Here is a 26,342-nt window from a genome sequence, read left to right as displayed (position 1 = left end):
TACACTAGATCGCGTGTTCATCGTTAGAGTTGTGCAACAAGAGGTTTTTTCTGAAGAATTGAGGAGGATTCTGAAGAACGAACCTTGTTCCAAACGTCTTCGTAAACTGGGTTCTTTCCGAGATACAGGGTGTTGAAATTATAAGAAAAAAAAATGTTTTTTGTACAATATTTTCAGACAGGAGCATAAATTTTTGGATTCTAAATAATTTTTTAGAAGGGCTTATTTTCGACCTATTGCATTAATTTCAAAACACCCCCCTATAATACATTTCTGTGTGTAAAGGACGTCTTGAGGTAGATATTCAAAATAAAAAAAAACCTTCCCCTTCTTACAGTTAAACAAATTTTAAGACCGATCGCCAAAGCAAAAAATTGTTACTACGAAATGTTTAGACTTAGACTTAGAACAATTATTATTGCTGTTTATGAAAGTCTAAAATTATTTACATGAAGGAAATTATTTATTTTTAGTTGTGCTTGCTACTTTCATTGAGCTGCAGTGCCCAGTTTTACTAAAGCAAAAATCAAATTTGTTCTGCCGATTCGCAACTACTATTAAATGCTAAAAATCATAGAATTCAAAATTACGAAAAAATGTTGAACAAATTGTGATCAAATACACCGCTATTTCGAATAGTAAAAGAATTTAATTTATTTTTGTTTTTGAAAATATGAAAATTACTCTTTTTATATTTCACTTGTAAGTTGCAAGTGGAATAAAATTATCTATGTATAATTTAAATAGTATACTTGTAGTATATCACATTTTTAATAATAATAATAATAATAATAATAATAATAATAATAATAATAATAATAACAATAATAATAATATTAATAATAATAATAATAACGATGTGAATAACTTATCAGTATATAAATTTATATCAGTATAATTGTCAGTCTAATTATTGTCCCATAAATTTTTTTTTGACCGTTTCTGTACTGTGGCTTGCCATTCGAACAGAACATATTTGAATATTTTTTGAAAATTCCTATATTTTTTTCTTTGAATGCATTCTTTTGAAAATATTTTTGCTTTGTTTGGTAGCGTTACAATTAATTTTTCGATTTGGCATTACTACGTACATTAGCAAAATATCAGAAACATATTTTGGAAAGGTAAGGTCATTGCAGTTTTTTAATTTTTAGCTGTTCCAGGAGAGGATTAGTTTCCGCATTAATTTTGAATTAAAATTGCAACCTTATATTAGTTCAAAAACGGTTAGGGATTTGTGTGTTAATAATTTTTTTTCTCCCAGACTTTTGGAAATAATCTTAAGTTGATTATTCTCAGCAGTCATAATTTTGTTAAACTTTAGCAGCATTATCTTTTTGGAACTTTTGGGTGACTCCGAAAGCAGGGCGATGAAATGCGTATTAATAGAGAATTGCAAAATATAAAAAAATGGCAATTAAGTAACTGTTAAACATAATCACTATAATATTGTTGATTGTGTATATTTAGACAGTAAAATATCTGAAATGTTAATTAATTCGTTTTTTTATAAAAAATATTTTTTATAATAATTTTATAATAAAAATATCGATTTTTTCCAAACTCCCTAACAAAACGGAATCCAATACTTAACTTACGAGTAAAATGATAAGCGACAAAAAATACGTACGAGTATAATTGGTTGCATATATAGAGTACAGTACAGTACGTTCTAAATAATAGATTGAGAGACAGAGAAATGGAAAAATCAAAAAAATAATTTGTTTTTTGAAAAAGAATTGTGCTTAGTGAGAGAAGACTCGATTTTTGTTTCCATGCGCAGTATTTCGCGGATTTATGCGGATATTATGCAGAATTTAGCTCTATTTTAGTCAGGAAAGAATCGTATCCATAAACCATTCTGGCTTTTGCAAAAGTATTTGTGAAGCGAAACACACACGAACATCTTGTGAGAGTCAGAGGTGATTGATAGTCTAATTAACAATCTGGAACTATTTATAGAACACCGTTCACACCCCTTAGAACATGCTAACCCACTTTAAGACACATTTAGGGAGGCGAGTATGGAGAAGGCTGAGGTTTAATTAATATATATATACAACTGCGCTGATTCAAGTTTGTCAAATGACTCGTCTCTCGTACGTGTTGCTTTCGAGCGGCCATTTTAATTATTCAGAAGGCAATTTCGAATATTAAAAATTAACCGGTTCCGGAACCCTTTAACAGTAATTTTAATGAATAAAGATGAGTTTTAAGGCGACTACGTCCAATATAAGGTAATCGTCGCTGAAAAATATCCCATAATTTGATTAACCTCCATTCCTAGGGCACTAAATCCGACACCCGGATTTAATCGTTCTTCTGCCACTCTCGTCAAGTTTATTACATTTTCCGATGGAAAATTTCAAGATTCAATTTAATTTCCCTCCTAAGTAATCAATTATTAATTCCGGCTCCTGGCGATACCCTCAAACGAATTTTGATCTGACCTTTGGAATCAATTTCCATCAAAGTGATACAAGTTAAACTAGGCCAATGCTGATAGGATTTTGTTGGTGAGTGCGGATATCGGAAAAAAGAAAACCTTAATGTTTACGGGCGTTTAGAATATTAGTTACACATTTTATTTGACGCGAATTTGGTGTTTTTCACCGGGTTGCGATTTTTTAAAATTTAGTATTATTGTTTAGTTGGGTATTTTTCAGACGGGAGTAGAAAATCTATTTTTTTGGTTTCATTTCGTTTCTTCGTCTATGGAAAACTTTATTTTCCATGTCATTGCGTAAGTTTGTCATTAACTTTAGTTTTAAAAAATGATAGCGATATTCTAATGCAGGTTTGTATAATAATACTTTTGTAATATTTTATTGTTTTGTATCGCAATATCTCCCTAATGGCGTATGACTCAACATTTAAATACCTTTAAATACCCTTCATGAAGATTTTCATCTGTATTGCATAAGATAGGCCCTCTAGATTTCAATTTGAAATATCAGAAAACAAAATTGATATTTAGATTATTCTTTTAATGCTAAATAATCCCGTCATTTGTGTTTTGTGTTTATCAGTGTCATTATCAACTGGCAATATATTTAATACTGCTAATAATTTTGAGGTTGAATAAAGTTGTACTTTCTACATTTCACATTATGATGTTTAAAAAACCACAAAATACACCTTTAAGGAGAAATCTAACAATTTTCGCATATATGAACTTGAGAAGTAGTTAGACGGTAAATGTGACCGGATCTACGGAAATGCCTAAATCGACCTTATATTTACATGACGACCCTTAGCAAATGTGTTGACAAGGAAGGGTCCGATAATAACGCTAAATTTAATAATGGAAAACCACGAAGCTGTCGTAAAAAGTCCGAGTTTCACGTCACCGTTCGCCTCCAGTAATTTTATATAATATTCAAATACCGCTTTCCCGTCCAAATCTAATATTCCGGGGGACTGGCTCTCCTTACGCGTAATCGAAGACGCCAATTTTAATGAAAATATTTCCAAAAAACAGAGTCGTATTCCCATTAGGGCGGCTTTATTTTCGACTGGCGCTTTTAACTATGTCCTTAAAAAAAAAGAGTTTACTGGAACGATTAAAATTAATTGCCAATATAATAGACAACTATTTTTTAATTATTATTGGGTTGTTCGGAAAGTCATTTCGTTTTTTTTTGGGGAACATGAAAGACAGTTTTCGTATAATGAATAAATATTTTATTAAATTATATATTGGCCATTCTGGTCAAACACCTTTTGCCATCTTTCTGGCAGTAACATAATTCCCCTCTCATATAAGTTTTGGTCCTTGCTGGCAAAAAACTGGTTCAGGTGGTTTTTGACATCTTCATTTGAGGTAAAGGTTTTGCCATCCAAAAAATTTTGCAGGGACCGGAACAAATAGTAGTCGGAAGGCGCCAGATCTGGAGAATATGGTGGATGTTGCAGTACGTCCCATTCAAGCTGTAAAAATTTTTGGCGAGTGACCAAACTTGTGTGAGGTCTCGCATTATCCTGGTGGAACACTACACCCTTCCTGTTGATTAATTCGGGCCTCTTCTCTTTAAGTGAATTATTCAATTCGTCCAGTTGATGACAATACACTTCTGAATTAATCGTTGTATTGTCCGGCAAAAGCTAAAAAAAAAACGATTCCTTTGACAACCCACCAAACGGAGAGCATCACCTTTTTTTGGTGAATGTTGGCTTTTGACACGCTTTGAGCCGGTTCATCTTTTCTGCTCCATGACCTCTTGCTTTTAACATTGTTGTATACAACCCATTTTTCGTCCCCAGTAATAATCCGCTTCAAAAATGGATCATTTTCTTGACGTTTGAGGAGCGAATCACACACGTCAACGCGACGACACAAATTTCGCTCCGTAAGGACATGGGGCACCCACACATCGAACTTCGAGGTTAAGCCCATGCCTTTCAAATGGCCATAAACAGTCGAATTCGACAAATTTAATCTCTCACCGATCTCTCGTGTGGTTATTCGTCGATTTGCATCAACTAATGCCTTTATCGCAACTTTGTCAGCTTCGACCGGCCTTCCAGACCGTGGTGCATCTTCGACATCAAAATTGCCGGATCGAAATTTTGCAAACCAGTTCTGGCTCTGGCGTACTGTTAACACGCCTTCTCCATACACATCCGTCAATTTTTTTCTCGCTTGGACAGCATTTTTACCTTTTCTGAAGTAAAAAAGTAAAATATGACGAAAATGCTGCTTATTGCTCTCCATATTTAAAAGGGCACCAACCAAAAACTACTGCGTAGAATTAATAGAACTTTTTCACACACAAGCCTTGCAATATCAGCTCTCAAGACATATAATGGTTATGCGGCTTAAGTGTGAAGTTGGTTTCGAAAAAACGTAATTAAGTCCTCTGACGGGAAAAAACGAAATGACTTTCCGACAACCTTATATTAATATTGTGGCTAAAATATAACGCTTCACATTCATTTCAAATTAACAGATGTAACCGTCATTTTTTTGGTAATATGTTTAAGGCTTTAATCCGATTCAGACAAAGACAAGACTCTGTTATTTAGTATAATTGTTATGTTTTATATTATGTTACTGCAGATTTATGAGGGTTTATAAGATATGATCAGTCGCACTATTAAACAAATTGTCAAATGTATAGCACTTGACAATTTTAATTAATTAATTAATTAATTTAATTTAATTAATTTAATTAATACTATACTTTGTAATAGCTGGTTCTTGAACAAAAAAAAAGAAAAGTTAAAGCTAAAAACAGTATACAATTTGGATACTACCTAGTGGGACACGTATGCGAACATCTAGGAGTAATGACGATGACCGTAGTAAGAAATAAGAATCATTTTGCTTAATTGAAATTATTTAATTCCAATTCCAATTGGTATTTGCAAAAATAAAACTATATAAAATATTGATAAAATTTGAATTATTTCAATGTCCTTTATTGTTTAATTGTATGGTTTCTAAATAATATAATACAAAAAGCATTTCATACAAATTTTACCCGTGTGAAAACATTTTCCAATGAAATTTCGAGAACTTCAAATTTACACAAAGTTGTGGAACCTCTCCGAAAAATTCGAAAAGTTACTTGGAAATTTCGAACACGATCGCTCCTTAAAAATTAAAAGGTCACTCGGGGGGGGGCGTAAAAAAAATCGTTTGACGAAATTTTAGTTTAATACGGTTCTGAAATGGCGAGTATTAATTTTAACTCGAGGTCGGGGAGATCCCTTGTGGGTGTAGGATTTAAAATTCCTCCCGCGTTTCAACGAAATTTTCCTGATCGAAAAGCCCTTTAGAACTTCCGTAGTATTAAAAATAAGCAAGCGCGAAATTTATACAAGGTGTGTCCACCTCTAAGCATATCAATGAATAATACGTGGGAATTCTGATAATAATAAATAAGTTGAAAAGTATAGAAGTTAAATGCAAATAGGTTTTCAGTAATACGTTGGAAAATATTTTTAGACTGTCATGAGAATTAGGTATATTTAGTAGTCGGTGGGCAAGGGATTAGAAAATCTTCCAAAATACTTTAAATAGTTAATGATTGAAAATATTTTAGGCTCATAATAATAAAATTTATAAGATTTTTTTTTGAATAATACAAACCTTTCCTCGATCACTTAATATTCATTGAAATTTAGGCCATAAATGTTTCTCAAAATGTTTTCAATGTCGCAACCCGCTACAAAGTTGTTATAATACGACCAAAAATATAGTGCATTTGTAGCATTTTTAGGATAGTGGTAACACCCATCCCTACAGATGTAAATTCTGCATTAAGTAGGTCTTCTCTGAGATATAACTGTGAGAAACCAGTAATAAAAGAAGAAAATATTTATCGAAAACGATTAGTGGCGGAGTTGTTCATTGAACTAGGTGACGACAGTAGCTTTAGTGACGTTTCTTTAAGTGACTGATACTTCATTATTGTTATTATATTTAATAATTTTTATATTAATAATGATACTATGTAGAAATCCTAGATATATTTCAAAAATTACGATTGCAGGCCTAAAAACAAAGGATTTTACTATAGGGGAGCCTCAATTATTTAATTGTGGGTGGATTTCTTATGAAAACTCCATATTTTTATATTTTTATCCGATTTTGCATTAAAAATTAAGAAGAATTCACAGCTCTCGAAATAATTGACAATTTAAGATTTTCCTATTGTATTATTGACCATGATACTGAAGCTTTAGAAAATAGAATTAGTTTTCCAAATTCAATTTTTAAATGGGAGTGGTGGTGGATCATGTGGATCATTTAATTCTGTTTTGTGGATATAATAATTACATAGATCTAAATTTTCATTTTCTGAATACATTCCGGGTTTTAATTTACAAAATCAGAAGAATTAAATTAAATAATAATTTAATGATAGAGAACTCGTCCAATTGATATATAAATAGATATAGTTTTGTAAAGTGACATTTGCCGGATTGTCTACTTTTCATAGCCAACTAATAACCAAACTTAAGAGCTGTATTAATTATTAATATTAAATATTAAATTGTCAAATATTTTGACTTTGACAACCTAATACAAACAATGAATTACATCAAGACAGTAAATTACATTCAAAATATCCATATGAATAAAATTCAAGACTTTTTGAAAATGAATCGAAGAATACAGGATATTCAATTTGTTGCAACTTTTCTATTTAACTTTTTTCCATCATTATTAGTTTCTGAGCTAAGGAGATAAGTATCCTTATTTCGGACAACCTGTACATCCTGCCCTTCCCAAATTCTGCGCCACTGGCGGATGTGTCATTTAAGTATATTTTTTGATTTTCCACTAGTTTGTGTGTAAATAACATGCTCATTCCTTGTAGCGATAAAATCTTTGGTACTTATAAATTATGTCGGAGCTTTTGCGACATAGGGTTGCATAGATCCATAGATCTTAATAAAATTTCCAATTCTGTATAATCTTAGAAATAAGTAAGGATAATAAACAATTTTTCTCATTATTTTTCTTATAAGTGACATTCTTTAGTCGTACGTACGTGGTTAATATTTGCAACATTAAACAGCTAAAATCGTCAGGAATTAATAGCTGCGTTTGCCTTTAACTTCCTCGTGATTCATATTAAAAGCTACTTCCTTCATTTAGTCGACTCCCGCGTGAAAATAACCAAGTCGAAGCACTTCGGAGGCGGAAAGAATTGCCCAATAAATCAAAGCCGATGAAGTTGCTGGCGGTAAATGAGGTGAATGATGTACACCGATTTGTCTTTAGCCATATCTCTTTCACAGATGGACTAAAATGTACCCGGACAATGGACCAGTTCATGATAATGGAAAATAACACCGTTCGTCTCGGCGGGAGTGATATGAACTTGGAAGATTACGCGGTAAGTTTTATCGTAAGGTGCACCTTTTTCAGACTGCCAAATTTTGTTATTTTATATTTATAACTCATTTGCAGCAGAGCAAAGTTTAAAACTTTTAAATTAAATACTTTTATACTTAAGGATCTTCAAAATTCAATTTCACTTAATTAATATTTTTAATGGGGTTAATTGCATGCGATATATACCGCGAAACATTATTTTTTAATATAAGATTCACGTTGAGTTTCCTATTAGAAGTTCTGGAGAAATAAATTTGCCACATGTGCCTCTAGCGAGCCATAAAATTTTATAATAGAAACAGACTTGACAGGACGTTAACTGAGAAATGCGTTAAGTTAAAGGATACAAAATATTAGAAAACTACTATTTCTCATTAATTACTTTATAATCAAATTAGTAGTTCTAGACGAATAAATAGTTTTGGGTAAATTTTGGTTAGTTTGTTTTTGAAATATGTATTTATTAATATTAGTAACATATAGAAACGGACAGCTTGGAAATTCAAATAGAACACCATGTGTACTAGTACAATTTCTCGTTTTGCGTAAAAATTTTAGTAATTTTCCCTTACTTCTGAAAAAAATATTTTTATTTGTTTTGCAGAAAAGCACCCTTTGATTAAAGCTTATTATCTCTTTGCCTATTTTGTAATTTTACAGGAGTTGGATAATACATTTATTTCAATGATAAGTATGCTAATTTGTTGGTGAGTTATGCAGGGTGCCCAAAAGTTTAAACTTCTGAAAAAAAGTGATAGAAATCATATATTTTAAAAAAATGCAAACTATTTGAATTTACCGTAAAGAAGTCGTTGTTGTACATGATCTCTGGACACATTCACGTTAATCTCAAATATGCCTGTACCCTCTATAATGTGTGTGTGTGTGTGTGTGTGTGTGTGTGTGTGTGTGTGTGTGTGTGTGTGTGTGTGTGTGAGAGAGAAAAAGAGACAGAGAGAGATAGGGAAATGGTAACAAAAAAAAACACAAAAAAAAGGATTCTGTTCGAAACTTAAAACAAGGCACTAATAAAATAAAAAGAAAAGCTAAAAAGATATAGAAGTAGCAATTACAGAAATGAGTTGCTGCAGTTACAACAGCGATGAATTGGTTCCGCCCCATATCTGATCAAATTCTTCCATCTTTTAATTCAAAATATTTCACCCTCTCTATCTCTCTTGCTTCTTGTAATTGTAGTTGCCTACATTCTTAATATGTACTTAAAGCTTCTTGCAGTATTTGACCTGGCAACTTGTCATTTCAATTTGAAAACATCTATTTACATCAAAGCCTAAAGATATATTTTTCATATGTGTATATATATTCTGTAAGTGAAGGATCACAGCAATAAGGAGAAATAAATAATAAATAAATCAATATATTGTGGCGCAGGACTTCTAATAGGACATTTTTTTTTAATGCATTTCTCAGTTAACTATCTGCGAAGTCTGTGTCTATTAAAGGATTTTATTGAAGAACACTTTTCCCCATAGCATACAAAGATCGATCACTAACTATTTCTTTTCATTAAAATAAAATATTTTTTAAGGGTTCACATAGATTTAACATAAAATTTTCAATTTTTTACTGAGGGATTCACATTACCTGCACAGAAATTTATTCTTTAAATTTTTGGTTTCCACGCTACGCCGCTTCAAAATTCTATTTCTCAATATAATTTAGGAATAAAATTATTGTTTAAAATTTTGTTTTTTGACAATATCTCTCACTAAAAGATTGATTATTTTCTTGCATGTTCATTAAAAATTTTCTAATTGCATTTTCTTAAATGTCAAGCAACTTGTCAAAAATTATCCTGTTTTGAAAATATTTTTTTGTTGAAGAAAATATTTCATTTATTTCCAAATTCATAATAAATGAAATTTGTATTATTCTACTCATCATAAATAGTTTAGAATTGTCAAGCATCATTTAAACAATTAATTTGTATCATTTTCTTTCTCTAGTTATTTATTATCTAATTAAAGTCTGAAAGCGTAAAAAATTTGATTGAGTCACAAGTCCACCATTACTGGTATAGAGCATTAAACCGATCGGAGAAGTGTAAATGAGGACTAGACGAAATTCCTCTAGAAGTTTCCTTGAAACTTCCCGATCGCTATTCAGAATTCTATAGACTATAAACGTGATTCATTTGCAATTCAAATCGCGGATCTTAAGGCGAAAATATTTATTTCATTTTTACTTGAAATTTTGTCGTCTCAGGAAATATCCAATTTATTCCGTAAACGTCAAACCATCGATCGGTAAATTGCTTCCACGACGAAGTGATTCGGAAATTTCGATGGAAAATAATGGGGACGTTTTGGGGGACCGACGATGTCCGTGACACCGGCGTTTTATCGTCGTGACAGTTAAAACGACATATTTGGAATAATGCCGCTTAAGCCTACGTAAGTTTCGGTAGGTGAAAAGTCTTCATGTTTGGATTAATCATGAAAATGGATCGTCGATACGATTTCCATTCCAGAAATCCCCGTAACGCTTTATTACTGCCGTCATTGAAATTATAATTAATTACCCCTCAGTTAAACAGAGTTAACGGCCAGCCTAAACTAACTTTGGTCGACTATACAGTGTGTCCAAGACGAATTCACAAAGTGGGAATATTCAAAACGGGAAGAACTACGGGTCAATTTGAAATATTTCGAGTACCTTCAAATTCACGAAGAACAATATAACTAAGTTTTAAGTAATTTCGTTCTCCGTTTTTGTTGACAAAAATATTGCTCTACTTCATGATTTCATTTTTTTCTTTTGAACTTCAGGCAAGGGATGTTTTCAAAAATTTTGAAATTTCGTCAAAAGTTTAATTGTCGAAAACCCACAAGAAATTAAACTCAGTAATTCTTTATCAATATTTAAAAGTTGACAGGTTTTTTTCAGAAAAATATTTCTATAACTTATACCTATGTTCTCAATACGGGAGAGTAATGAAATATAAATTTTGCAATCACAGGGGCCATTAAACAGAGGGGATGGCGTAAAGGTGATATCGTAAAATTGAGATAAATTGAGTATTTCAGTTTTGAAGGCCTACATACCTCGAATAATAATATTGTAATAATATATAATAATATATATAATGATTATATAATATAATAATTTATAATATAATAATTTATAATATAATAATTTATAATATAATAATTATACCAGATATTAATTATGTTATTAATTATATTATAATTATACAAATTGAGATATTAATTACTACTATATAATACATGCCATATGCCAATATATGAATTGGCGGCGTTTATCTTTTTATATTGTTGATTGTCCAACTCCAGTCATATTGGAACACATGTTGAGTTTTAGCGGCGAAAGCATTTTTTTTTCGTTTTGGTTAGTCAATTTCAAGAGCTAACTTTGCCAACAACTGTCGAAAGGTAATTATAATTCTAATTTTATACACTAAGGCAGATATACTCAACTACGTGTCCATCTACCTGGCACTCTCGGGACCCTTGACAATCGTCATACTACGCCCATGGAATACGGATAAGACGACTAAGTTTTACAGTTCATTAATGATTGATAACTCTCTAGCATTAAGAAACCGCGCATAGATGGGTTTGTATTAGGAAAAAAATTAATTTTCTTCTTAGGTAAACCTAAAATCTCCTAGAGCAAATATTCCAATGTCTCAACGCATAGCGCTAAAATCTAATCCCCACGTCGAAATTCTACAAGCAGAAAAATGAAATGTTGCGATAGTAATGAACACGACTGACCATTAGGAAAAAAATAAAGATATATTTACAAACGAATTCTATCGTCAACTATTAGAATCCGTAAGAAAGTATGTCCGCACCGCTCACGACTAAAATTCCTCTCCTCTACGGACTTCCTAAGGTTTACAAACCAGAGTTACCCCTTCGACCTATTGTTATCTATATTAAAACCCTTTACAGGGAAAACTGATAGTTTCCTGTCACTTCATTGAACAACTGGCTATTTTCGACTTAGAATCTCTTTTTATTGAAGTCCCTGAATCTGTCAACATTATTTCAGATATATTAAAATCCGAGAATCTAGAACCGAATCTTCTCGTATTCTCATTATCATCAGTCATCGCGAATATATTTATGGAAGTTTTAGGGAAGAGAGCCCTCGACACCATCAATCTAGAACAAAAATTATGATACTCTTGTTATTTGGCTCCATAGTCCATTTTAGAAACTAATATTAATCGTTTTTTATTAGATATTATATTATATATTATAGAAAACCTACATACGCAGACCGATACCGTAATCTATTGTCATATCACCATCCGGCCCAAAAATCATCGGTTATCAACTCTATTGTTTCCGGAGCGGTAAAACACTCTCAACCCGAGTCACTGAAACCGGAATTCCCCTTACATCTGTCTAATAATTTCCACATGAGAGATATTAAACGTTCTATCATAAAATACACGTAACCAAAAACATTTGAAGAAAATGTGCCCGAAAGCTATCCCACACTTGCCACTGTGGTCCTTTCTTACATCACTGAGCACATATCATAAATCGCTCAAAATCTTCGACCCGTCAAAGACAAAATTCCGTTTGAACTATCAGCCTTCCATGCATATGAGGTAAAAAATACATTGGAGAAACAGGGCGAATAATATCAACTAAAAGATTATGAAAAATAAACTTACTCAACTGGACATGAAATATTAATCGATGAAACTAAAATTCTTATAATGTAATCAATTCTTCCTATAAAGAAAAATAAGAGAATTTATAGAAATCTATAAACAACCAAACACTCTGAGACAATGCTAATCACTTTCTTTAACTCCGCCCCCCCCCCCCCCCAGACAGTATATAAGCAGGTACAGAGTAAAAGGCGAACCAGTTTCAATTAAGATCTGGAGATGTTTGGCGAATCGTCAGCAAGTTCGATTTATCAACGACCGATCGACGATGTTCTTGTAAATTGATAATTTTTGGTTTCTATACTTTTAATCACTTGCTAAGTTAAGCTGGTCGTTTTTTAATCTAAACTGCAATGACTATTTGTATAAATGTTAGTTATTAGTTTTTCATTTGCACTGTGTTTGTTCGAACAAAATGACGTCTAAAAAGTCGCTTGAATTCAGAATGAGAGAAATACCCCACATGTGACACCATGTAGTGCTATCCAGTGCGAGGGCTCCGAGGGACTAATTTATTGGAAATACTAGAAATGGATATCGTGATTTATTATTTCTTGAAATACGCTATATTGCTGACTCAGTACAACGTCTAAGCATTAAGTCAAATGTTTTGTAGAGTTAAACATCACAATTGCTTAGAGTAATCAATCGCAATTAAAAAAAAAAACTTATTTATGTCCAAACATGGCATGGATGATAATGAGAAATTTATATCCCACACCTGCCACTAAGTAATGGTATCCAGCGCTTACACATGCCAGATTGTGCGATTGCCGGAGATGATCCCGGGTATTTACGTAACGTTATTTTTTAATTAACTGTTTCCTTCTCCGTTTTTTGTGTTTCTTTTCCGCTTCAAGTGGTAATAAACAAGTCGCCAGAATTTGTGTACACTTCAAAGTTTTAATGAGACGTTTTTAGTGGCAATGATTTAGCTCTGGGAACTTTTTAATTACTCCTACGGTCTCAATATTTGCCGTTACGCGTTGCGGAAACGTGACAAAATGGCTTTTAATAATTGAATCGTCGAGAAATTTGGCATTGGGACGTGTTTCAAAATGCTGTGCCAACCATATTGCAGTTACGAGAGTTTAAGAGTTTCCGTCACTATTAATGAGGTCAGCACGCAAACTCGATGGTTTTGAGTTTATCCGAACCTCGTCAAAGTAGCCATTACGCAGGTTATTAGGGAAAACCTTTGCTTTAATTTTAATTTTAGGTTGTAGTTCTTAAAATAGCTACTAATTTTTTTACTGGGTGTTTTTAAATTAGTGGGCCAAACTGTAATAGCCTATTATACGTCCAAAACAAACCCCCGTTTTTGTATATAAACAGATGTAGCCTAATGGAGCGACAGGACCTGAAAGAAATGCACCTGAAAATGTTTTTTTATTAATATTTCCACAGCTCGAGAGAAAGTTCTTCTAATTATGATTCTAAAATTATAAATGTCAAACTTGGTCAGGTGCTTAACTTTTGAGGGTTACGGATAACAGAAACTGCAATAACTATTTTGTGAATTGAGTTTTAGACTTTGTTTCTTACGAAATCCAAAAAATTGTGTTTTAGTTGCCAAAAAAAGGTACCCTTGATTGATATCGCTCGCATGGACCGTTTCCGCGCAAAATGGATGTCAAAAATACAAAATTAATTACTAGTAATATTAGTCAATAAATTGAAATCATTTTAATTTCTTAATTTTAATTCATAATTCCTTATTGAATGGCTAACAATGAAAAATAATTTGATTTCAATAGTAATCCGCCTTAATAACGGTTGTGGACTATCTGCTTCTGTGGCGTAATTCGATTTACACATATTGCTCAGCAGATAATCTTTTCATGAAAAATAAAATAATATTCACTAATAATGTTAATTCATAATTCTCATATTGAGGCAAAGAATGAAAAATCACTATTCTACATTACGTTCTCAAATACATACAAAATTTTGAGATACATGAAGAACATCGAACCTATTGGTAAATATGTTCATCATCAAATGTTTAATTATATCGAATAATGTATGGCGTCTAAATTATACTGTTGTTGACGTTAATATGAAGCACCCTTACAACAGTTATAGTTATAATTTCATGGTAATTATCAATTTTAGTGCGAAATTCCAATCTTTTTTGTCCCAAATTATTTTTTCAGGCGACTGCTACCGTTTCAACATTAACAAATGTCGATATAATCGTTTGCTGAATTGGGCGGCAGAAATTAAAAATCGAGCTCGTTAAATTGGTAGCAGAGGGTCCCGAAATTTCGCTTGGGCAAACAAAATTAACGGGGGAATTTTTGCGAATATTCAGACGCTTCCGGATAACTCATTTTTGTTTTGCGACTCTGAATCAAGATCGGTCTGTTTGCAAGCAAAATTGAATCGAGAATTGTACACGAAATTAAGTTTGGTAATCAACACTGTTTGACGTTGTAGTAAAAGCGAGGTAAACGTATCGCGTTTATACCCCGTGTCTCAACAAAATTAATTTTAATTAGTATTTTATTGCGCCCTATTACACGACAGCATAGTTTTGAAAAATTGGGTTTAACTTTAAGTTTAACTCATTTTAACGTTTTTTTTTCCTTTTTTCATTTAGGCATCTTTAGACTGAAAAAAATAGCCGTAGTTAAACATATTATAGTAATAATTTTACTAGTTGTTAATTTTGTCTCTCTCGTGCTTTTACTATTTTTAGAGTGCAATATCAAAAAATGACAAAGCTCCAGGACCAGACAACATGCTATCATAAATAATCAAAACATAAAATAATAAATAAATAATAACAATTTTTTTTAATAATAGATACGACATTAGAATCATCTCCACAGGCAAATAACGCACAAAGCTGTAAAGACTATTGGTTCCTTAGCTTAATGAGTCATTTTTTAAAACTGCTTCTTCGAATTATGCACACAAGACTCTACAGAAAACGCGAAAAGGCCAGCAGGTTCAGTCAGTTTGGATTTAAGAGAGGGTTTGGGACCAAAATTGCCTTGGTCAAAGAAAGAACCCCTTCATATGTTTCATTGACTACGAAAAGGCTTTTAATTGTTAATCTATATTGGCACCAGGCGGCTAAAATACTTCTTCAAAACTCAGCAACAACAAAGGAATTTATACTAAGGAAGGGAGTCAGGCACGGCTACATTCTATCCCCAATGCTTCGAATCCCTATGTGGAGAAAGCTTTTGCTGCGATAATATCTGAAAGACCCATGGGTATTATAGTTAATGGTATCCCAATTAATACTACGCTGACGACACCGCAATAATAGCGGATAATGCCAACGATCTGCAAAAACCCTACTAAATACTGTGATGAGGCAAGCCAACAGAGGGGCCAAGATTGGCGCCAAAAAAACGAAGTTTATCTAGAGATGTCTTGCGGGTCAAGTTTACATATTTGGGGTGTATGGTGGACGACCAGCAGGATAGAACAAGCAAGAACAACTTTTCTAAAACTAAAAAAAAATCCTCACCAATCGGAATCTAGATTTCAAACTCTGGCTGGATTCGAAGACCGAGAACTCTTCGAGCATATTAAAAAACGAAAGATCTCTTATCTGGGGCACCTTTTACAGGGAGAGCGATATGACTTTCAACGCCTAATACTACAGGGAAAGATTAAAGGCGGAAGATGAGGCATTCGGAAGGAAAAAGTTGTGACTTTCAGCCACTCCAGGAAGCTACAGTAAATAGACTTATATGATAGGGAAAACGGAGGATGCCTAAGCAGGAATCTGCATGGCATCTAAAGAAGAAGAATATTGTAATAACATTAATTTAGAGTGGCCAAATAAAGCGTAATAAAAAAAACATTAATTTATCATAAAAGTCTTGAATTATCAATAAATATGTATAAAAATGCTTTTGTTCTAAATAATAGAATAACGGCATAAAATTGCTTAAAAATATCAACCTGTTGTGCCGCAAAGGCTCATATTCCGTTACAATTACTTCCCGTGGTAAACGCGATGTTTCGTGACCCTTATCAGTTGATAAAATTTCGTCGAGGTATTTCGAGATCGGACTGCAAGCTTTCATGTAATAATTAATGTGCTAAATATAGGCACAACACAAACAAAGCACATTCGAGGGTTCGTTCACTCTGGTTTATAGGTTTGTTTTTTAGCCACGTTTTAAATAATCTTTTTCGATTATGATGACTTCGGTTAGTTTTAAAGAATGTTTGAACAGAAAGAAAAACAAGACCAACAGAAAATGGTTATCCACCAACCAATAAATTATCAAATTTCATATTATAAATAGTAACTTAACAGAAAATGATTATTACCAGATTAGAATAAAAATAAATAATAATAATAAAAGACCGTAGAAGCAATAAATATGATAAAATTATATTAATAATACAGTATAAAAATCTAATAAACTTTTACATGTAAATGGCACAAGGTAATATTTACTCAGTTTTATTGTGTTAATTATATGTATTTTTTAATTGTACATTGCAGAATCTCGCCAAGCACTACATAAATATAAGACGAAAGGTTGAGTATAAATAATTGTTCTACATTCTCGAAGAAATTTGGTTTTACACACTTAAATCTCAAAATTATTATATATAATCTTTTTCGATTACTAATTGTTCGATTAGTTTTATAGAATATTTGAACAGAAAGAAAAACAAAACCAACACAAAATGGCTATCCGCCAACTAAGAAATTATCGAAATTCATATTATAAATAATAACTTAACAAAAAAAAAATTGTAAAATTATTTAAAATTTAGGATAAAAGGTCGTAGAAACAATAAATATGATAAATTATATTAATAATACAGTATACAAATCTAATAAACTTTTACATGTAAATGTCACAAGGCAATATTTTCTCAGTTTTATTATATGTATTTTTTAATTGTACATTGCAGAAACAAACACTACACAAACATAAATCGAAACGTTGAGTATAAATAGTTGAAACCGTCTAAAATCTTGGTTTCTTACAAACTTAAATCTCAAAATTATTATTCAGTCTCGCGTGTTTTGCCCACACAGGTTCATCAGAGCTGTAAATTAAAGTTAAAGAAAAATGCAACATAAACTTGTTTAAAACAAACCAAAACAATATTAATTACACAGTTAATAAAGCCGGTATTTTAACTAAAGTGAGAAAAACAACAATATGTATTATAATATTACAAAAAAATTACGTATTTTTAAGTATTGACACATATGTTTTCTCCCACCGTGAAAGCTTAAATAAAACTGGTCGAATTCCATCTGCTTATATACGTCTGAGAGACGCAGCGATAGATGACATTGTCTCCCATAGCTGATAAAGCTCTCGATTTATTGTTTGGTGATTTTGAGATTTTTATAAATTCTGGATAAAAGAATTGTTTACATGCAAGAATTTTATTTTTTAGACAACTGCTGATGAGTTTATTTGTCGTAGTCTTAAAATTCTTTAAGGTTCTTTTAGCGTAGCTGATATATTTCTTTGCCTCATATGCATGGAATGCTCTAAAACTTCTGCTGTCCCAAACGGAATTTTCTCTTTGATGGATCGAAGATGCTGAGAGATTTTTGGATAAGTGATAAATATGTTTTAATGTTATATTTCTTAAGATTGTGGTGCATGCGACAATGAATTAAGGTATCGGTCTGTGTGCGCAGGTGTGATAAATTTTTTCACGGAGGCTAATAGTGGCTCGGATAGAAGATTTAAGTTTGAGTTACAAGAATGGCGTAGGATATTTTTTAAGTTGATAGGATTTGGTAAGAATATCTTGAATTTTTTCTTATCTACTGTAGGTAGCATTTTTCTATCTGCTTTTAAAATGACTATGTCGGTGTTAAATTATAGAGCTATTCGTTCATTTCTTGATTAAGGAGGTTTGGATTTGTTAAGGAATCTTTAAAAAATATGCATTTTTTAATTTTACATTATACATTCTTAAAAAGGACTACACTTGGATATTTTTGATTTTTTTGACATCAAATTTATTGTAATATATGCTATATATTTGTAGCAAACAGTAAAGGTCTCATTATTAATATCACTAATTCATAAATAGTAATCGAAATGCTGAAATGAAAGAAATAGTAATTCAATAAACTCATTGTCTATTTGGATTTCCTTAAAATAAATAATAATAAATATAATAAAAACGCTCATCAAAACGCTTTGACGTAAATTTTAAACAAACTGGTCATTTCATCGGGGTCTGTGTGTAGTGGCCAATAGAGTTTATTAACTCGTCCGATTTTCATTTGGCGTAAGCTACTTCGACTTTCGAAAACTGTCCCATTTGATGTTGTCGCATGCTGGAAAGTCGGGTCAATCAACAAGCGTGCAAACTAAATTTGCACTCTTCGGTAATAACATTCAACTCTGGTAATTAAAATCTAATGGGGCTTTATATATATGTGAGCTTTCTATTAAGCAGAATTTGATTCGACGTTTGGGATTGGGTCTCCTATTGAAAATCATTTATTCCGTCTGAAAGGGCGTCATTAGTAATATTTCCAATTTTTCCGTTACGGTATTTCATTTTAGTATATACGGGGTGAATCAATAGTGCCCCGTTTTATTTATCACTGTTGGGAAATAATATTTTAATGAATGTTGCATGAAATCAAAAAAAAAAAATTGAATGAGACTGTTTATTTTATGATATATTTGCATATTGCGATTCGTAGAAGAAATGTTGATTTAGCAATGTGATAATTTTTCAATTTTAATTCTGGATTGCCAACTAATTAAGAAATACATTACTTTTTTAAAAAACAGTTATTTCTATGATCTCCTGTATCTGGTGTTCGAAAAACTTTTGAGTTTATGCAACACATATTAAAACATTTCTTCCGAACAGGGCCACACTATTGCACCATCAAGTCTAAAAGTCTAAATCGGAGTGGCGGATTTGTTAAGCTTGGTATTAGTTTTGGTTATTCTGTTTTGGTTAGTTGGTTAGATGGTAGAAATATCGAGAGATCCTTAGTCACTGAAAGTAGAAACCCGTAAAATTGAGAGACCATATAACATGTCATAGATCAGGGCATAGATGACGTGCTTTATTAACCAATGTGACAATCCTATCAACCACAAAAAAGATGTAGAGAGTTTGAGTAATATCTATACACTCTTACTTTGTCAGAACCATACGAAAAAATTTCAATTTCTCCATCTCAACCGAAAGAAGGTGAATGTAATGGTATCGTGATCTATGCGCTGATTCATAACATGTTTTATGGTCTCTATAATTTTTTTTCGACAATACCGTGTCTTTATCAAATCACTTTATCACACTTGATAAAGACACGGTGTTGTCGAACAACTAGTTCTTATTTGTTTTGTTAAATCGATTTACATCAAGTAAAAGCCACCTCAGATCAAATAAGGTAATTTCTTTAACGTTTCTATAGTAATTTCCATCATTTTGACATATATAATAACAATTGATGACAGCAAATATTTGATGCGGATTGGAATGGCATGCAAAGCATGTTTTTATTAGCAAATATATTGGATAATTTAATTTTGTTAGTTTAAAAAAAAATATTTTGTTAAGTCCTTTACAATTGGTTTTGTAATTAATTGATTTTTTGTTTTGGATTTCTATAGTTTCATGAAGTTCTCTTTTTTTGGTGTTAGGTTGTGTTAGTAGGACTTTAACTTTTTGAAAATTAAATGTGTGTTTGGGGTTGTCCATTGATTCTGTTTTTCAAATACTGGCTTGTTTGTCCTATATAAACACTGTTGCAATAAGAGCATGGAATTTCATATACTATATTACTTCTTTTTTTGATTTGAGTTTTGTGAAGAGATATGTTATTTGGAAATTATAACTTTTATATCATATTTGAATTTTGTGTTCTTTAAAAATGGTTTGGAGTTTTTGCTGACAGGTATATACGGTAGGGATATATATTTGCTTTGAGAATTTTGATGTTGATTTTTGTGTACGTTATTATAATATTTGTTGGTACGTTTACTAAAGATATTATTAATTTAGTTTTTGATTTAATTCAGAACCGTCTATTTAGCGGTAAATTTAATTAGCAGAATTGCTTATTCTTCATCTCACAAATTAACAAAGGAAATTTTGTTACTAGAAAAGCATGTTATGTTACATAAAATGAAAAAATATATCTGGTTAATGAATACCTATTTAGTTATATTATTGTTTAACTCCTTTTTAGAAATATTGTACAGGGTCATCACACTTTGTTTAAGTTATTATTAAAGCTCATTTGAGGCATAATAGAAATATTATTTTAATCCTCCTTTTTTATTAATGAATGATAAAAAAAAATGTTTGTTTTTCATTTTAAAGCTCATTAGAATAATGTATTTATTGATATTATGCATATTGTGAACGTTCATGCAAGGGTGAGCATTTACATTGCCAACTAAGTGCTGTCGCTGTCGCAATCACAACAGTATCCATTTTTTCCACTCTTAATCTTATTTCAAATGCAAGGATAGGAAACCTTCTTTTCCACTGCCCAAACTTTCTTTCGATGCAATTCCTGGCAAAAGCTGTTTTTTTCTTTTATTGCCGCTTCTCTTAATACTTCTACTGCTTCAAGAAAGCTTTCGTCATCTGTTCTAGGAGATTTTCTCGGAGTTGTTGAGCCATACATAGGTATTTTAGTAATTTACGGCAAATAATTAGAAATTGTTAAATATTAAAATATTGAATAATAATAAGGCCATATTATATCACATAGATCGTAGAACAGGAAACAGTAAATGGTAAAATCAAGCTTAGTTTTGAACTAACTTTGCACAAGTAGACCTGCATATTTAAACTTAATTTATCTTTGAACTGTGCTTGAACTACAACTGTACAACCGAGCCTAGATGCCTTAAGGTATATATATATAGACAAAATTGTAAGTTTACAAGAAGTCATGTTGCGAAGCGACTAAATGAGCATATCCTAGTGCTACCACTAAAACGAAGATGTATTGGAAATCCATTACAAATGCATCGTACTTTAACTTGTTTCGTATTTGCCCAGAAAACTATCAGAGGAACAATTTCGCGCAATGAAGATAAAGTCCCATCGAAAGTTTCCCGAATACAAAAATTTATGTGTCTCGCTTACAGTTTGTTCACCTTTTTCACGTAGCCACCCCGGGGCTTGATAAGCATTCCGGGCTTCGTTACAAAGGAGCTGCAGTAATATCCATTTTCATAAGGGTCGATAGAACACAATTTATTTGAATAGGGGTGTATGGACCGGAAAATGTATTGCACTAAATTCCAATTATTTCGCCCCAAGGAAGCGATCGTTGAAAATATACCCGAGCTGTCGCATCATTAGCGCTCTCTTTGGTTTCTCGGAAAATATATATAAACAGTAGTCGAATTTTGAAGGGAGCGATAAATGAAATTTGAAAAAATTTGATTTCTATTTTACACCATAGCAGCTCTTACGTTTTCATTTTCTTATTGTGGATAATTGTATCTTTTATTATATTGTATCTCTTGAAAATCTATTCCAAAAATAGAATTTATTTGTAAGGGGTGTTTTTTTTTCTATGTATAGAACTTTAAGTTGCAATAAAACAACGATGGATTATTCGATTGAAGTGAATTTTATTTATCCGAAAGATAATCTTGTAACATTACATTTTAAATATGATTTCTTGTATATGACCGCGACGGCTGGCGCGGATGTAGTCCATTCTGGACTGGATGACTTTTTCCAACATTTGTGGCCTTATATCGGCAATAACACGGGGAATGTTGTCTTCCAAATGGTCAAGTGTTTGTGGCTTATCCGCATAGACCAATGACTTTACATAGCCCCACAGAAAGTAGTCTAGCGGTGTTAAATCACAAGATCTTGGAGGCCAATTCACGGGTCCAAAACGTGAAATTAGGCGGTCACCAAACGTGTCCTTCAATAAATCGACTGTGGCACGAGCTGTGTGACATGTTGCGCCGTCTTGTTGAAACCACATCTCCTGGCCATCATGATTATTCAATTCGGGAATGAAAGAGTTAGTAATAATAGCTCTATACCGATCACCATTGACTGTAACGTTCTGGCCATCATCGTTTTTGAGAAAGTACGGACCAATGATTCCACCAGCCCATAAAGCGCACCAAACAGTCAGTTTTTCTGGATGTAACGGTGTTTCGACATACACTTGAGGATTAGCTTCGCTCTAAATGCGGCAGTTTTGTTTGTTGACGTAGCCATTCAACCAGAAGTGCGCTTCATCGCTAAACAAAATTCGCTTATAAAAATCGGGAACAACGGCAATCTCGTTTTGGGTCCATTCGACGAATCTACGCATTACTTGATGATTGTTTGGCTTCAACCCTAGGTGCAACGTATACGAAAATAGGCTTAAATGTTTACAGGGAAAATTTTTGAAATGCCTCTATTACAAAGAAAATCTTGTCTTGAGAGCCTAAGACTTTGACGACGTAACAAACCTTTAACATTAGTGGATCGAAGTATTGATATTCTTTTCTTGTTCTATTTACTGTAGCACCCCAACAATCTAGGACCATGCTTTTATTTAGTATACCTTTTTGGAACATCAATAAGTCTCAAAATTCTCCCATGCTTCAGCAATGCTTAGACCTGGACTTGTTTACAACCTCCCGTGATTCTTTTCTTGCCTTTACTTATGTAAAGTTTACTACAACATAAACTTATAAATAAATTCATTCTATTCATAAATAAAGATATAGAATAAAATTTAAAAAGCGTTGCGCTTTTACCTTTGAAATGTTATTTTTATTGTCTACTTTTTTGTGTAAAATTGTGTCTTTTGATTTTTTCTCCTTCTCTTTTTTTGGAATTGTTGTGAACGATTTGCATTTATATATATTATATAATTCTTTTATAATTTTTAAGATGACATTGTTGTGGGTTTAACCTGTTTGTGTCCCAAAGTGTAAATAAATATTAATTAATCAATAAATAAATATTGCTCATCTTTAATGATCATCCGTCAATGCCCTACAGTAATACGGGCCAGACGTAGGATTTTATATATCTGATCGTTGAGCTAGGATCGAACTGCGTATCGGTGAACACTTTTTTGAATTTCATGAACGCACTGCGGGAGTGTTCAATTCGACATTTCATTTCTGTGTCCCAAATTTCACACCGCCACCGTCCTAAATATTTAATTTTATTTACTCGTTTTATTGATTGATTGTCATATGTTTTGAGTAATTACCATGAATTTAGTCTTCTTGCTGTTCATACTCAGACCCGTGTTCTTATTCCAATCATGTTGTCGACACACTCCCCATTCACCTTAACGCCCGTATTATGTTCTTCTAGGGCTTTTCGAAAGATGATTTCGGAATACAAATTGAGGAGAATTGACCCCTTCAAGGATTAGTTTTGCTTCTGTGAATTCGTCACCAGTTACCTACAGCCATTTAAGTCCAGTATTAATTTTAAATTCAAACGTTGTCTTTTTGGTCTACGTCGAGTTTACTTAGGATTTCGATGAGTTTATGATGTCGGACCATTCAAGAAAATAATAACAATTCATATAGATGGAGGTGTTTCAATGATTGGGTTTTAACATTCAGAAATTACTGGGTTAAACTATAATATACTGATCTACGTTCAAAATAAGTCATATGTCGAAAAGCGCCTATTAATTGACCTGAAAATGATTTTTTTCTAATATTCACTGAACAGGTAAAGAGATAGTTTTGATTAGCAGTGGTTAGTTTTGGGGTTCACGTAAACAGCTGCGATAACTGATCCGAGAGTACGTAAGACTTTCCAAATACTTTAGAATCAACATGTTGTGGGCGAATTTTTGATTTTGATATCAACAGGAAACATTTTCAAGAAATAAAGCTTTTAACACTTCAAACATTTCCGGAGTAATGAGAATCCAGAGGTTGTGCAAAGGACCAACCTTCAACATAGCTTTTCTATCAATGTTTGGGCAGGATTTTATGGGTAATATGTTAATACGGCCTTTTGTTTTGCCAAATATATTAAATGCTACTTAAATTTCCTTACAATTGATCTGGCCGAATTGTTAGATAATATTCCCATATGTACTCGCTTGGAGATGTTATTTTAGTATGATGGACCATCAGCTGACTTTGAGTAGGGTGTAAGAAACTTTTTAGATGAAAACTGTGTAAACAAATGGATGGGTCGGACTGTCCCAGTAAAACGGCTATTTCGCACGCCTGACATAACCACTAGATTATCTGTTGAGTGATATGTGAAATTACTTTTCCATTTTTGATGAATTAGTAAGATGGGCATGCCAAACAGTGAAACCCATTGTCCTCGAAAACGGTATATTCTAGAGCGGTATTAATCATGGACCTTTTACCGAAACACCACACAACTTTTTTAATTTTCTAAGAAGAAAAAAGTCCAAAAAACGAACCCACAAAAAAGTTATTTCAGGTTGCTACCTGTTGCCGATCCAAGTTACGTCCATGATCAAAATTTGACATTTAAAAGTTTAAAATTGAATTCAGCTTGCCAAGTTTTCTTAGACTTTCTTTCCACTAACCATTTTCAAGTCTAGGGGGCGTAGGCGGCGTTTCTCGACATATGTTTATATAGATGACTAGAACTTTGGAAGTTGGAAGAATATGCTGTTATAGTTTGGCCAACTAATTTCGAGACACCCTTTATTTTACATAATGTAGAATGTGCAATAAATTAATGAGATATATTTTGGGCTAGTTAAAAACATTTAAACAGTTGCAGAATGCAATACTCTTAACACCGTTATTAGACGTAGACGCATATTATTAAGACTGCAGTTTTTTTACAACTTATTTTAGTTATCATTAAGGTCAACTTCTAAAACTTATAGCTTGCTGGATAAAATGATGAAATTGAATTTTTAAATGTATTTTTTTGGCATATATGAATCTAAAATGTTTTCAGGTCGCCACGTGTAAGGAATTTGAGAACGTCAGAGAGGATTGGGTCAAATTTCCATGAAGCTATCATATTTTAAAATCATCGGCCTCCGCGTCATTAACAACTTGATGTGGACAATTGATTAAATAATTCGAATCTCCATTAGCAACAGCTGAATCTATGAAAATACCAGATTTGAGGATACCCGCTATTGATTCATTGTTGAGTTGTTTTTAAAATGTATTCCATTTTAAACTCGTACGCAGTTTTATAAAATCGCAGTTGCTATTTAAATATTTTGGAAATCAATTAGTTTTGCCAGCAGGTAAATGTTGCGATTAAATTTTAAACCCGTCTGATCGCTCTGCTAAAAGGCAAACACGATTTTGGCATTAAATTAAACATGAACCTGACCAAACATTGAACTTTTCGAAAATGCAAGCATTCACAATTAAATGGCCGGCTTTAAATGGACCGCCAAAAAGTGAATAATTCAAAGTGGTATAATAACAGCTTCTCTTAACTATTTTGAGGTATATTTTCGCCAGTCCTATAACGATTTTGATTCTACGGGGTTTTATACCCAACATTTTCATTTATAGTTTATTGAGATGTAATTTAGAAGCGTCTTTTAATTTTTGGGCATCAGCTAAGTATTAATATTTTCTAATATTTTCAACGTGTTGTCACTTCCGGTTCAACCAGAAGTTGTTTATTTGAAATGAATTCCCCGTATATTATTACAATACGGAACTTAAACATTTGTTTATGTATAGAAATATCTCACACCAAATAGCAAAACTCAAAACCCAATATTTAAGTTGGCATAAATAATTCAATTTGTGACACCCGGCTATTCCTTTTCAACAACACTAAACGAGCGGGAATGATCGTGACGTCATACCGCTGCTTTTCGATCGATACGGCCACATGTTACAGTGTTATTCTCACGTTATAGGC

The 26,342-nt window shown here is 32.4% G+C and overlaps 1 protein-coding gene across 1 annotated transcript in view; it reads left to right on the top strand.

Annotated features, from left to right (window-relative positions):
- Window positions 1-26,342, top strand: part of LOC132703158 (dopamine receptor 1) — a 296,590-nt gene that overhangs the window by 19,629 nt on the left and 250,619 nt on the right. Inside the window, exon 2 of the mRNA XM_060672285.1 lies at window positions 7,753-7,850. Coding sequence (XP_060528268.1) covers window positions 7,776-7,850 — 75 coding nt within the window. The 5' untranslated portion in view covers window positions 7,753-7,775. The remainder of the gene's footprint in view (window positions 1-7,752; window positions 7,851-26,342) is intronic.

The sequence above is a fragment of the Cylas formicarius genome, unplaced genomic scaffold, assembly GCF_029955315.1.
Source record: "Cylas formicarius isolate icCylForm1 unplaced genomic scaffold, icCylForm1.1 PGA_scaffold_6__28_contigs__length_40554024, whole genome shotgun sequence".
NCBI lineage: Eukaryota > Metazoa > Arthropoda > Insecta > Coleoptera > Brentidae > Cylas > Cylas formicarius.
Note: the sequence above shows the minus strand (reverse complement) of the source record. Positions and strands in the feature narration are given on the sequence as shown.